Source organism: Mauremys mutica, chromosome 4, assembly GCF_020497125.1.
Source record: "Mauremys mutica isolate MM-2020 ecotype Southern chromosome 4, ASM2049712v1, whole genome shotgun sequence".
Lineage (NCBI taxonomy): Eukaryota > Metazoa > Chordata > Testudines > Geoemydidae > Mauremys > Mauremys mutica.
Window position 1 is genome coordinate 72,695,097 of NC_059075.1, and position 15,312 is coordinate 72,710,408.

Sequence of the window (15,312 nt, forward strand, 5' to 3'; positions counted from 1 at the left end):
TCCACTTTGTGTCAGATATGGCCCCTGGATATGCTGTATCTGACCCATTCAGGTTCCTGGGTGGTGGGGAGGGGAGTGAGTTCTTTGTTCCTTTGGAGTCCCCTATGTTGTCTGTGTTTGGATAAGAGTTGAGACTGTGATCATATGACACTCATGTTTCCTTCTCCATTGGCTTTTTCAGAAAGTTGAGCTACCAGACAGTCCCCGTTCCACGTTCTTGCTGGCGTTCAGCCCAGATAGGTAACTGACTTCTATTTTGTTACTTGTTTAAACATATTGTTATGCCAGCAAAGGTTGTGGAGGCTCGTGCCTCTTGAGAGATCAGGAGCTGGCAGCAGACATGAGACTTCAGGTCTCTGTGCTGCAGAGATGACGAACATAGGTCATCTATGCAGTGATCAGCCCATGATACACAGTTAGCACTTAATTTCTGAATGCCTATTAGAGTTGCATAGTGTTCAGGGAAGAGGCTCTGCCCAGCTGTTCTTGGGAGTTAGGAGGAAGGTCTGGGGAGCAAATGGTGTCATGGAAAACTATTTATACAGTGCCAATGAAGTACCAGTGCACTGAGCCAAATCTCGGAGTGCCTGCCTGAAGGAATTGACAGTCTAAAATCAGGACAGAATGATGCAGGATTAATGTCTTATAATAATAATTGGAGATATACCAATCTCCTAGAACTGGAATGGACCTTGAAAGGTCATTGAGTCCAGCCCCCTGCCTTCACTAGCAGGACCAAGTACTGACTTTTGCCCCAGATCCCTAAGTGGCCCCCTCAAGGATTGAACTCACAACCGTGGGTTTAGCAGGCCAATGCTCAAACCACTGAGCTATTCCTCCCCCCTATCCTGGAAATAGGGATGATGGAGGGAGGTGAGGGCACGGCAGTGAGAGGGATGAATTGGGAAACAAGGGAAGAAAGCCCAGTGTCACTTAATCTGGGCCAGCTGGTGAGAGGGAGGAAGGATTTGGTTGTGTGCTGTATCTCTGAGCTTTAGTCCTTATATATTCGTAGGGTTCTCTCAGCGACAGAGAATCGAGGGGGCCAGATTTCTAAAATGTGGATGTACCTGAATCTGGGCTGCATCTGCATATTCTTAATACAAATAATAAATAATAATAATACTCTGATGGAGCTGGTTGAGTTAGCGCAACATGTTGTTGTCTTGTCTCTTCTCCACCCTCCCCAGCATTAATTCTACCCTTTTCTTTTCCCAGGACCCTCATGGCTTCCACCCACGTGAATCACAATATCTACATCACAGAGGTGAAAACGGGCAAGTGTGTCCATTCTTTGGTTGGACATCGGCGCACACCGTGGTGTGTGACCTTTCACCCTACTATCCCGGGACTCATTGCTTCAGGGTGCCTAGATGGGGAGGTTAGAATCTGGGATTTACATGTAAGTCTTTCCTGAAGCACATGTTTAGTATTTGTAGTGCAGCAATTTTGTCTGCGCTTGAGGCATCCAAACTTTGCCCAGCTGAGAACTGCTCTGATGCCGCTTTCTGAGAACTGTACCAAATGTGTACAACAGAGCAGATTGCAGTCGCCCTCCTGTCTCATATGGAGGTGAAACTCCTGGAGACCATAAAGTTCCAACAAACTCTTTAGTTGTTTTAAATGCCCAGGCCACATGGCATGTTGGCTGTTGTCTCCTCTCCAGGCCACACATCTGTATTGATGAGTGGTGAGGGCCATATTTCAGAGCTTCACAGGGCTCTGGGGCTCACTCCACCTTAGTTCGTATAAAAAAAATTGCTTTTCTGTAGCTGGTCTCGTGGGGAATAACTTGCACTCTGCCCTAGGAAAAGTGCTATGCCATTACTTTTGTTTTCTCTACTGATGACTTGCCCAGTGGTTGATGCACAGACAAATGATCTGTTCTGTCTAGCAGAGTGCTCTGGAACGTGGTGTTCTACAGGCTCTCTGAGACACAACTACCTACGGCATGTCTGTGGTCACTGTTGCCAGGTGTTTTGTGTTCTGGCTGTAGAGTCAGATGACGGTGTAAAGTGAGAGTTGATGATGACTTTTGTTGCAGCAGAAGTACAGCAGTTCCATGCTATATGTGGAGTTTTGGGGCTGGTTTGGGTCTGTGACATAGACAGAGAAAACTAGTTGCCTAAAATTGTTAAGTAGCTGATGATTCCCCCTTTCCCACTCCAGGGTGGAAGTGAGAGCTGGTTCACAGACAGCAACAATGCCATTGCATCTCTGGCTTTCCATCCTACGGCTCAGCTCCTGCTGATTGCAACAGCCAATGAGATCCATTTCTGGGACTGGAGTCGTCGAGAACCCTTTGCAGTGGTGAAAACAGCCAGTGAGATGGAGCGAGTCCGGTGAGTGCTCATTCCTAGGGGAGCAGAACACTTGTACTTCCAGCATGAAAAATGGCCTGATGTGGGGGAATATGTAACAGTCTCTCTGGGGCATAGGACACTCAGAAGGTAACCGCCCCTCCACCCTGACCTTGGTTTCAGCTACTTGGAGCATTGTCTTGCCTTGTTCTCAGTGCTCCTGCTCAGTACGTGGATCAGTGACTGTGGACAGTAAAACTAAAGGAACAAGATTAGATCAGAAATATGAACAAATATAAGTTAGGCTGTTGCATGCTATGGGATTCTTCCCAGCTCTGCCACAGGGTTGGCATTTGTAAGACTGATCTTCAGATTTCATTAGCAATACAGGGTTAAGTATGATTGTTCCTAGGATGGGAGAGCCAGATGCTGTGGCAGATGACTTCCTACCCTTGGAGTCAGTACTGAATCAATACTCCAGCATGATGCTAAATGGTGATATGCTGCTGGAGGTTCGTTCTTTTGAATGACTTAAAATATATGATCCTGACAAAAATCGGTCGTCATTAAAGATCCCCAGGCACTTCCACAAGAGACGTTAACACCTCTCTTTCCTGGCCAAATTCTAGGGTACTTATTTTATGTTGCCATAAATTTCCCTAGCAGTTGCAGTTGGATACAAGAACTCCTTCTCCTAAACTGTTGTGTAGGATTGCTGCATGCTGTTGAACAGCTGCAGTCTTCTCCTTGGAGGTAGCTATAGTTTAGGGGTGGATGAATAAGTCTTAATACGTGACATTTTTGAAGGACTTTGGGATACTTCAGAATGAGAGGTGCTGCTATAGAAATGTAAAACTTCCTACGCGATAAACCTATGTGTGAAGTCTGTTATCCCTGGAACATCTGGTTTTCTTTGTCAGTGTGAGATGCCAACTGACAACTAAGCCTCCGACTCTGTTCTTGTTTCAGGCTGGTACGATTCGATCCCTTGGGACACTACTTGCTCACAGCGATTGTCAACCCTTCCAACCAACAGGTAAGAATAATATCAAGGTGCTCTGTGCTAACCAGAGCCTGTTGCTAGGCATTCTGATGCTTTGTTTAAAATTAGATGCCTTCTTGAGTTCAAAGTTGTGTGTCTCATCTAAATCGGTCACATGGACACTGTTCTGTTACGCCCGTAACATGCACAAGTGACATTAACAAACCGGGGCTGGGAGACTAAAAGTATAGACAGTGACTTCCATCCTGATCCTGCTGCAGGATGAGGGGCTCAAGAGCCATCCCTGCTACATTTGCAAAGGCCTCCTTGGCATTTTTCATGAAATCCTGCTGAAGAATTTTGTTGCAACTGCACTGCCCTTGATTAGGCTGTAGAACTGTCAGCCAGAGCCCCACAGTGGCTGAATCTGCCAGGTGCTGACTTCCTTTTTTGGTGTGGCTGATTTATTGTGGAACTGCAAGGTATGGGGTTTGTCAGGGACCATACAAAGCTTCCTTATGGATTAGGTGCTAGATAGCTTCATGCAACCCAAGGATAGTGTCTCTGCTTTCCTTTTGGAAGAAGTTTGTGTCCTTATCTGTCTATGAGCTGTAACTGGTTTCCCTTTTTATACATGTAAGTGAACAATCATAGATATGTAGGTCTGGAAGGGACCTCCAGAGGTCGTTAAGTCCAGCCCCCTACACGGGGGCAGGACCAAGTAAACTTAGACCACCCCTGGCAGGTGTCTGTCCAGCCTGTTCTTAAAAATCTCCAAGGATGGGGAGCTTATTCCAGAATGTAACTACTCTTATGGGTTTTTCCTAATATCTAACCGAAATCTCCTTTGCTGCAGATTAAGCCCATTACTACTTGTCCTACCTTCAGTGGACATGGAGAAAGTTGATCACCATCCTTGTTATAACAGCCCTTAACATATTTGAAGACTGGAGTCAGGCCTCCCCTCAGTCTACTTTCCTCCAGTCTAAACGTGCCTAAACCTTTCCTCACAGGTCAAGATTTCTAAATCCTTTATCATTTTTGTTTGCTGTCCTTTGGGTTCTCTCCAATTTGTCCATATCTTTTCTAAAGTGTGGCACCCAGAATTGGACACACTACTGCAGCTGAGGCCTAACCAGTGCCAACTGAAGCGGGACAATTACCTGACACTTCTTACATACAGCATTCCTGTTAATACATCCCAGCATTATAGAGCTTTTTTTTTTTTTCCAAATGCATCACGTTGTTGACTCTTACTCAGTTTGTGGTCCACTATAATCCCCAAATCCTTATCAGCTACCCAATTATTCCCCATTTTGTAGACGTGCATTTTTTTTCCTCCCTAAATGAACTATTTGCACTTACCCTTATTGAATTTCATCTTCTTGATTTCAGACCAATTCTCCAATTTTTAAAGGTCATTTTGAATTTTAATCCTGTCATTGCAATCCATCCCAGTTTGGTGTCATCTCCAAATTTTATAAGTGTACTCTCCACTCTGTTATCCATGTCATTAATGAAAATATTGAATAGTACTGGACTTGCCCTCCCAATGTGACAGCAAACTATTGATGACTACTCTTTGAGTACAGTCTTTCAACCAGTTGTGCTCCCACCTCATAGTAATTTAATCTACACCATGTTCCCTAGTTTGTCATGTGGGACTGTGTCAAAAGCATTATTAAAATCAAGATATATCGCATCTACTGCTTCTCCCTGTCCACTATGGAACCCTGTCAAAGAAGGAAATTTTGGTTTGGCATGATTTTTCTTGAGAAATCCATGCTGACTCTTCCTTATAATAACACTTTTATCCTCTAAATTGGTGGTTTAATAAATTGTTCCTGTATCTGTCCAGCAATTGGAATTAGGCTAACTGGTCTATAATTCCTCAGGTCCTTTTTGTTTCCCTTTTTAATGATTTTAAGGATTCCCTTTTTAATGATAGAACCTTTCTCCAGTCCTCTGGGACATCACCTGTCCTCCATGAGTTCTTGAAGATAATTGCTAATAGTTCAGAGATTGCTTGAGCAAGTACTGTAGAATGAATTTCATCAGACCCTGCTGCCTTGAATACATTCTAACTTGCCTAAACATTCTTTAACATGTTTCCTTATTTTGGTTTGCGTTCTTTCCCCCTTGTTGTTAATATTAATTGTGCTAATTTGGTCACCATTAACTTTTTTAGTGCAGACTGAAGCAGAGTAGGTATTAAACACCTCTGCCTTCTTGATGTTATCAGTTATTAGCTCTCCTTCTCCACTAAATACTGGACCTACACTTTCCTTCATCTTTCTCTTGGGCCTAATTTATTTAAAGAGCTTCATATTGCCTTTTATGTCCCTGTTAAGTGTAACTCATTTTGTGCCTTAGCCTTTCTAATTTTTGTCCCTATATGCTTGTTGTATTCTCTTTTCTCCTTAGCAATTCATCCATGTTTCTACTTTTTGTAAGATTCCTTTTTGATTTTCAAGTCATTAAAGAGCTCCTGATAGCAACATATTGGCCTGGTTTTGTTCTTCCTATCTTTTTCACGTCAGGATAGTTTGCAGTTGTGCCTTTAATATGGTCTCCTTGAGAAACTGCCAGCTCTCCTGAATTCTTTTATCCCTTCCATTTTCTTCCCAGCTCCGAGTTTTTTAAAGTCTGCTTTTTTTTTTTTTTTAAAGTTCATTGTCCTTATTCTTCTGCTGTCACTTCTTCCTTTCCTTAGAATCATGAAATCTTTGACCCCAAGTTGCCTTCCACCTTCAGATTCACAACCCGTTCCTCCTGGTCAGAAACCAGTCTAAATTGGCTGTTCTCCTGGTTACTTCCTCCACTTTCTGAAACAAGAAGTTGTCCCTGGTACATTCCAAGAACTTACTGGAAATACTGTGTTTTTCCATATTTGTTTTCAAACAGCTCTCTGATGTTAAAGTCCCCCATTACTACCAGGTCTTGTATTTTGAATATTTGTTATTCTAGAAATACCTTATGCTCCACCTCCTCTTGATTTGGTGGTCTGCAGTAGACCCTTACCATTATGTTACTCTTTATTTTCCCCTTCCTGCCTCCCCCTGCTTCATCAGAGACTTTCAAATGATCTGCTCTCACCTCTTTCTGGACCTCAGAACAAGTGTATATATTCATGATGTATACTGCAACACTTCCTCCTTTCCCCCCGCTGGTTCTTCTTGAACAGGCTATGCGCCTCTATTCGATATTCCAATCATGAAATTTACCCCATTAACTGTCCCCAGTTTACCCAATTAAGTCTTAATTTAGCTTATTTACTAATACTTACAGTTCTTCCTGTTTATTCCCCATACTGCTTGCATCTGTGTATAGACATCTAAGATGTTGAGTAGATTTCCCCCTACTGATTTCCCTCTTGTTGCTCTTATGATCCTATTGTAATTTTCCATGTCTTCCTCCCGCCCCCAACATATAGTCTTTTTTTGCCTATCTATGGGCTTTTAGCACCTGTCCCCTTTAACACTAGTATAGGGTTCTGCTGTGAGGTGACTGAGCTCTGGTTATTTCCCTTGCAGAGTGACGAGGAGGTGGAGATCCCTGTGGATAGCACGGATATGCCACATTATCGCCAGCGCTCTATTCTCCAGTCTCAGCCTGTGAGGCGTACGCCCCTCCTCCACAACTTCCTGCACATGCTGTCCTCACGCTCCTCTGGCATCCAGGTGGGAGAGCAAAACACTGTGCAAGATTCCGCCACCCCATCCCCACCACCTCCACCACCCCCACCACCTCCACCACTGCCTCCAGCCAGCGAGAACACCAGAGCAGCGGCCTACACCAGGCTCCGTGAGCGTGTCAGTTACCCCACAACAGAGTGCTGTCAGCACCTGGGGATGTTGTGCCTTTGCAGTCGATGCTCTAGTGCAAGACTTCCTTCTTCTCTCTTCCCGCACCAGGAAAATGCCCCCTCCACTTCCTCTGGGGCCACTGGCACTTCCTTTTCCTCTGTTCAGACAGAGCCATACCAACCCCCAGAGCAGGCATCCACAGCGCAGCAGGAGCAAGGTCTGCTTAACAGGCCTTCTGCTTTCAGCACTGTTCAGAGCAGCACTGCTGGCAACACCCTACGCAACCTTAGCCTGGGCCCCACTCGCAGATCCCTCAGTGGGCCCTTGTCAGGCCATCCCTCCAGGTACCAGTCTGCGAGAGAGATGGCATCTGGCTTAGGAGGGTCCGACTGGACTAGAACAGTGCTGAACATGGGCTCTCGCTCGGAGTTGGAAGCCATGCCTCCACCTAGAACCAGTGCCTCTTCAGTGAGTTTGCTGTCAGTGCTCAGACAGCAGGAGGGAGGTTCCCAGTCCTCTGTATATACATCTGCTACAGAAGGGAGGGGCTTCCTGGCACCAGGGGCTGAAGCAGACAGCAGCGGTAGCGCTGGCCCAAGCAATCCAGCCAGCATCCGCAATGAGCTCCAATGCGACTTGAGACGGTTCTTCTTGGAGTACGACCGACTTCAAGAGCTAGATCAAGGGATTGGTGGGGAGCCCAGCCAGTCGCAACAGGCTCAAGAAATGCTCAACAACAACATAGAGCCTGATAGGCCAGGTCCCTCCCACCAGCAGACTCCCCATAGCAGTGAAAACAATTCCAATTTGTCTCGGGGCCACCTGAACCGCTGTCGCGCCTGTCACAATCTGCTGACCTTTAACAATGACACACTACGCTGGGAAAGAAGCACGCCCAGCTATCCATCGGGGCAGGTCCAAAGCACATTTGATGGCGTGCCACCAAGCAGCAGCCAGGCGCAGCCTGCAGAGAGAACCGAGGGCAGAGCTCCTACCTCTAGCAGGTTGCAGCTGGGAAGCTCTTCCAACTCGCAGGAGGAAAGGACTGTGGGAGTGGTCTTTAACCAGGAGACAGGGCACTGGGAGAGAGTTTACAGCCAGTCGGCTTCGAGCAGACCTGGGAATGTATCACAGGAGGCCTTAAGCCAGGAAATGCCTGAGGAAAGTTCAGAGGAGGATTCGCTCAGGAGGTAAGACACATTTTTTCCATTGCCTTCCTCTTCAGTCTGGTGTTAAACCCTTCCCATCTAGTCTGAACTGCCAGGTGCTTCCAGAGTAGACCCTTTCATGACTTGGTCATTTCTTTGGCCCTCTGATCTCAAAGATGTGTGTGTGTGGGGGGGAAATAGCTCAATCTTCAATAGGCATTACTGCTGTATCAGAGGTAACTTCTGAACGTGTGTCTGTGGGGAGGGATGAGGGAAGAGACCCTGCCCATTAAAGGGAAGGGTGGAGCAGGGAGAGAGAGGATGTTGAATAGTAATTCTATGGGGCAAACTGTGCTCTCGGGAGTGGTCTGACTGAGACACTATTGGAATGTCTGGGCATGGAGTGTACTGCAATGTCCACTTTACAGCATTCAACCGATATACTATGGTGACTGCAGCATAGGCAATGCCTACCCTGAGGATTGGCACAGAGCAATCATGAGCAACAGCATTGATGGTTTATTTCCTCAGAATAATGTGTCCTGTGAAGAGTGGCCCAGAGACTGCAACCACGGGTGGGAAGGTGAAGGAACTTCATCTTGGAGCTACATCAGGGTGGGCTGTGCAGTGGCCTATCTTATCTTAAAGGGGAAGGACTGCACTTCTAGTCTGGTTTTGAATACATGGCCTTTATTAAACCAATGCAGTTCATATTCGTACCATGAGAAACACTTCTTGTGGCATTGAGCAGGTAGGTGACTGAAAACCATTTTCAGAGCCTGAGCCTTTACAAAGAGCCCATTATGCTGCATCTGGCATTCAGAGCTCAGCCTGAGAGTATATCTATGCTCTGGATAAGAGGGTCATCTTAATCACCCCCAAATTTAGTATGTGCAGTACTAGAAAGTGAGTTTTTTTTTTTTTATAGACGTCAGATGTGGCAAGTGGAGCAGAGCAGCTCAATTGAATCTGCACTTCAAACGCTGTCTGGGCTGGCTCATATTGTTGGTCCAGCCACTCTGCTATATTACAGAGTGGGTCAGACTGATGGTCCGTCTAGTTTGGCATCCTGTCTGTCAATGGCTTGTACCACGTCAGAGGAAGTTTGTCTAATCCTTTCTCTGACAATGGCTATTGCCTGATGCCTTTAGAGGAAGGTGAAATCTCCTACTTTTGATACATGTAACTAGCTGAGCAGTATTGTTCGTAGGGGTGTTTGATGGAAGAAAATCCTCTTCTTTTCCTTCTTTCTGCAGGTAATCAGCTTATTCTCAGAAGCAGGAGCTGTGATTATCTCTATTATTATTTATTTGTATAGCAGGTGGTAATGGTGATGAAATTATTCTGCTCTTTCTAAATCCCTGCTCCACTTTTTGACTGTCTGTATGAGTGACTCCCACAAGATGACTGCATCATGGTGATGATTACTTCCTTTCTTGGTCTTAAATTTACTGGGCAATGATTTTAAGTAAATACCCTCTGGTCTCATTTTATATTATAGGAAAAAGGAGAAAAAATGGGGGATTTATTAGTTTTTGTTACAACATTATAACTTTGAAACCAACACTCAAGTGTGTTTTACTCATCTCCTTTCTTGGCAATATAATTCCCCTCTCATAATATCTCCACTGTACAACTAACTATCTTAGTATCTGTTCTCTGGGCCAATTCAGTGGTGTCTCTCTGTAGAAGTAACTAGGTGAAATTAAAAAAAAAAAAAAGGGCTCTCAGAACACTCTGGCAAGGAGACATAATAGGCTGTTATATAGTCTTCCAAGGGGAGGGGTTTTGAGCCACCTAATGTGTCACTTAAAACTGCACTGGAGCGTACACCACAGAGAGCAATCCTGCTCTGGTTCCCAGGGGGTGGATTAGTTGTGACCTCATAAGTCTTTTTTTCATCTCTGATTCCTGTGCTTCAATTTGGGCCATTTTAGCTGTCACAGGTGGTTGTGGCTGTAGCAGCTGTGCACAGTCAGTCACCCAGTCAATCATTCACCTGTGCAAACAGATGCTTCTTGCCAAGGTAAATGAATTTGGAGCAAGCAGTCTAGTACTTGGGCTTGCTTTGGATTCCTATGGCAAGGAGCCCTGGCGCAGAGCTCCTGTTCGAAGACACTGCTAAGAAGCCATACTAGGTACTGGTGCTTTCTTGTCAGTCCCTGTCTCCTGCATCTGCCATGAGACTCTTTCTCCTTCAGGACTGTTCTTGTGGGTTCATTCACACCTAACAGGAAGTGAATGTGAACCATAAAACAATAGGGCCAGAGTGCTGGACTGGCTGAACTGTGAGTATAAATCAGCATTAAATGCTTTATGCAGTTAGGCTGGAACAAGCCCATTTGGCTGTTCTTAAGTCAGGGAAGTGTCATAAAATCTGGGGTTACCCTTTTTTTTTTGGTAACAAGAGTGGGGTGGGCATCCTACAAACACCCCACCCCCCTTACCATTCCAAAATTTACAAATATATTTCTGTTCAGAACAATGGAAAGCCAGCTAATGCTCACCCACTAATTTGCCCTTCCCTGGGATAGGATGGACCCCCACCCAACCTCCCTACTTCCCTGCTCCCAGGTCTGGTGAGCTTCAGAGCCCAAGAACAGGGAGCACTAATGCAGGTTCTTCATAACTGAATTCTAAGCCCCCTTTCATTAATTGGTGCAATTCCAAAGGGGTGCAGGGCACCTCAAAGGCCATGACAGATTCCTGCACAGAGGCTTGGGTAATCTAAACTACGTAATATAGTGAGCTGGGGGGTGGGGATTGAAATGGAGCTGGGAGGATGAGGATTGCAACAGCAAGAGAACAGCATATACATAGAAATCACCTTGTTCTCACAAAATAAATGTAGTTGGGTTTGTGGCTAGAGATCACAAAGTATCAAGGTGCAAATTAGGGCTAGAAGAAATCCCTGTGCTAGCTAGTTAGTTGGTTTCTCATAATCTTGTTCACTTCCCTGTTTCCCCAGCAGCTGTCACTGTTGGGCAGTAGAGTTCTATATGCAGTTTGTCTGGAAACCTAGGATAAAGCAGGACCAGAAGATGTTGTGTGTTTGTTTCACCATCTGTGTGTGGAATCGATTTCCTTGACTTGGATTGTCTGGTACAGAAGTAACTTGCTAGGGAAGTCATTGCTGCAGAGGGTCAAAGAAGTTAATGAGTAATTAATGAAGATTGGCCCTTTCTGGGTTCTGTTGCTGCCCTTATGCCAGGTGGGGAGTGAAGCATTCTGCTTTTTCTGTTGGTGCTGGACTAATTAATTTGGGCTAATAATGAGGATATTAATAAGCATCTAATGAGGTTTTCCCTGACTGACAGCTCTGGCATCATTTGTTAACAGGGACACGTCGCTGAGAACTCCATTTAGCAGAGTGCATTGGCTCTCTCGCTTGGCTTGGTATGATGACAGGACAGGCAGCCTGACTGCTGCATTCAGTTTTCACTTTCCAAGTGAGTTGATGGGGCCTTCTGTCAGGGCTCAGGTCTGCACTTTTAGCTGCTGTGTGATGAGCTCAGTGGTAAAAGAATTTGGGAGGAAAAAAGAATTCTGGAGGGGATTAGAGAGCAAGAGAGTCATTGACTGTCCTAAACAGTAGTGGGTGAAATTTGGGCTTCAGTTTCTCAAGTATTCTCCAGGTCAGTGCATTTGATAGATGATATATTTGTCATATGTACTTCCACCAGGTATTTTCTCTACCTGTCTTGGATATCAAGGTGGTTGGGAGTCTTAGAACTATCTGAGTGCTGACCTGTGAACTTTGTTACTGCATCAAGTGATAAAGGAGGCTGTTGGCAAAATCTGAATGAAGGGGAAAATAATTGAGCCGCAGATGAATTTGTGCTGTTTTAACTTCCTGATAACCCTCAAGATGAGCCTGTTTTTTCTATAGTTCTAGTCACTGAAAAGTCAAATTAAATTCTGTTCAAGCCATCCCTATCAGACGGGCCAGTGGAAGATTGTTACCTAGGAACTGCAATAGTGGATGAGGGAGATGGTTCATCTAGCCCAATAGCCTGTCCTTGAGAGTTGCCAGTACCAAATTTTTCAGAGAACAGTGCATTAAATCCCTGGAGTGGACTATTATGGAAGTTTCTTCCTAACCCCCATCAATAGGGCCCTACCAAATTCAAGACCATGAAAAATGAGTCATGGACCATGAAATCTGGTCTCCCCCCATGATATCTGGTCTTTTGTGCGCTTTTACCCTATACTATACAGATTTCACAGGGGAGACTACCGTTTCTGAAATTGGGGGTCCTGACCCAAAAGGGAGGTTATTTTAGGGGGATTGTGATATTACCACCCTTACCTCTGCACTGCTTTCAGAGATGGGCAGCTGGAGAGTGGCGACTGTTGGCCGGGCACCCAGCACTGAAGGCAGCGCCCCGTCAGCAGCAATGCAGAAATAATGGTGGCAATACCATACCATGCCATCCTTACTTCTGCACTGCTGCCTTTAGACCTGGGCAGCCAGAGTGGCGGCTGCTGACTGAAGGCCCAGCTCTGCAGGAAGCAGCACAGAAGTAAGGGTGGCAACCATACCATGCCATCCATACTTCTGTGATGCTGCTGGCAGTGGCTCTGCCTTCAGAGCTGGGCTCCCAGCCAGCAGCCACTGCTCTCCAACTGCCCAGCTCTGAAGGCAGCACCACCGCCAGCAGAAGTGCAGAAGTCACAGTAGCAGTACTGCAACCCCCCCTACAATAACATTGCAATGTGCCCCCCCTCCAGCTTTTTGAGTCAGGACCCATGAAATTTCAGATGTAAATTTCATGATTTCAGCTATTTAAAATTTTTAAAATCCTCTGACCATGAAATTGACCAAAATGGACTGTGAATTTGGTAGTGCCCTCCTCATCAGTTAGTGGTTGGCTTTTATTCCCTGAATTAGAAGGGTTTATATTTCCCCCTTATTTCTTTGTTTGTTTGATGATCTAGCTGTTTATATAATTGTTTAATCCTTCTTTGAATCTGATAAACCGTTGGCTGTACTGAAATGCCCCTTTTGGTCTCGTCTTCAGAGTTTTGTATACTTTAGTTTTGTTTAAAGATTTTCAGGTGAATTTAGTGCTGGTGTAAGGTGCTGGCTTGATGACCTCCGAGGCCAGAAACTGCTTGCCCTGCTGCAGTTGTTCTAGGAAAAGCTTCTGCCATGTGCTGTCCCCTGCCATTCTGCTTCAAACCTGACCCAGTGAGGCCCCTCCTAAGAAGAGTGAAAAAAACAAACAAAAAAACCCCTCAGTCTCCATGGCTCGTTCAGTCCTTGGCTACTCCTCACATGACCAACCATCATGAGTGTGACAGCGGTTTCCCTATCTTGGCTGGATTTGGACTAGCAATCTATAGATGAAAGAGGCACTTTATCCCATTACCAGTGACCTGAGCCAGCCTGTCCAGTTTGAAATGACTCCTTGATTCCTGTGTTGGTGCTTTATCCCTTCCATGGGCATGTCTACACTACAAACTTAAGTCGACCTATGTTAGGTCAGCTTATAGCTACTGTAGTAATTACTGTGGTAGTGCATGTCCATACTACCCTCCTTCTGGCAATGGTGTTTATCCTCACCAGAAGCACTTCCACTGACTTAAGAGGGGCAGTGTGGGGGGCTGAGAACCATGCGCAGCACCCTGCTGAGAGCCCGACTGCCACCTTGGACTCTTGGCTACCCTTGCCTCCTCCAGGAGTCCAGTGGGGAGCCTTGGTGCAGGCAGGGAGCCCGGGGGCAACCCATTGGGGAGCTGGGAGCCCGGGGGAAGCCCAACTTGGCTTGTAGTGGGGAGACCCTCACCTGCCCCAGGATGACAGCCTGAGCTGTGAGCCAGGCTGGAGCTATGAAATTGACAAGAATGACAGCCAGCCACCGATGTAAGTAACCCAGTGTCTATATGGACACTGCATCACCCTGCCTACACCAATGTAAGCGCTACGCCTCTGGTGGAGGTGGAGTTATGTCAGTGTAGTAGGGCACTTACTTTGGTGGCAGCAAGGCTATAGTGTGGACACTGATAGACTTAGGTTGACATAAGCTGCCTTATCAACCTAATTCTATAGTGTAGACCAGGCCCAAGAGAACTTTTTTTCATTGTCTAGATCCTACCATTAAGTAACTTGGTTTTTCAGCCCAAGTTTTTTTTCCCACTCTTGGTATTCATGCCCCCTCAGACCTTGGGATAATTAATTCATTTCCCTGTGTTAGAAGAGGGAGCATGTTTGCCCTCACTCAGCTGTTTGGTTTGGCGAGTACGGAGATGTAAGGGGCAATAGACGGGAGATTATAGAAAGAGAAAATAGAGATGCTATGAGGAAAAATGAGTTGTCAAATCTCTCTAAACCCCTAGCAGTCTCACTGACCCAGATAAAGGTTCAGCCACACACTGGGATGGTTTGTGACCTGGGTGGGATCTACTCAGCCTCCTTCCAGCTATTCCTGAGGCTTGTATCTGGGTTTGTGTGTTAGAGAAGCCAGCAATATGTGACATCTCAGAGCTCTTGTTTAAAATAATCCACCTGTTTAGACTGCAGAGTTGACCAGATTGAGGTGGAAGGGAGAGACTTGCTTTTATCTGTGGACTTTGTGTGTATAAAGATAACTGCAACTGTAGGCAGGCTCTGGAAGGGGGGGCGGGGAGATCTAGACAGGCTGGATAAAATAAATTAAAAATTGGATTTTTTGAAAATTCATCTTTTAAAAAATAAACCTATTTGAAATTGTCACTTTATGTTAAGGCCTACATTTACATTTTAATTGAAATCACTTAAATTAAATTTAAAAATATTCAAGCAGTTCATATTTGCTGAAGTTTTAAAGAAAGTCAAACCACTGAATTAGTGGAAGTCACTGGCTAAAAACCTGGAACCAGTTTGTTGAAGTGCTAAACCAGCATTTGACCCAATAGCTTCTGCTGCAGGTGCAGAGTATTTTCTTCAACTAGTTCAGTTCAATGACTAGCTCATTCAAAGTTGAGAAACCAATTAATTGCTAGTTTAAGACACAGGGAAGGTTGTTTTCCTCTTCCAGTCTTAATAAATGCAGGGTGTGAGAATACAAGATCTACTAGTTCTAAATTTTGAAGAA

The 15,312-nt window shown here is 45.3% G+C and overlaps 1 protein-coding gene across 3 annotated transcripts in view; it reads left to right on the top strand.

The window, feature by feature from the left end:
• AMBRA1 (autophagy and beclin 1 regulator 1) overlaps positions 1-15,312 on the top strand; it is a 191,662-nt gene that overhangs the window by 22,965 nt on the left and 153,385 nt on the right. For all 3 annotated transcript variants that reach the window (XM_045014742.1, XM_045014743.1, XM_045014744.1), the window contains exons 3-7: positions 182-240; positions 1,219-1,402; positions 2,170-2,342; positions 3,270-3,336; positions 6,816-8,278. In XM_045014742.1, the coding sequence (XP_044870677.1) occupies positions 182-240; positions 1,219-1,402; positions 2,170-2,342; positions 3,270-3,336; positions 6,816-8,278 (1,946 nt within the window). The remainder of the gene's footprint in view (positions 1-181; positions 241-1,218; positions 1,403-2,169; positions 2,343-3,269; positions 3,337-6,815; positions 8,279-15,312) is intronic.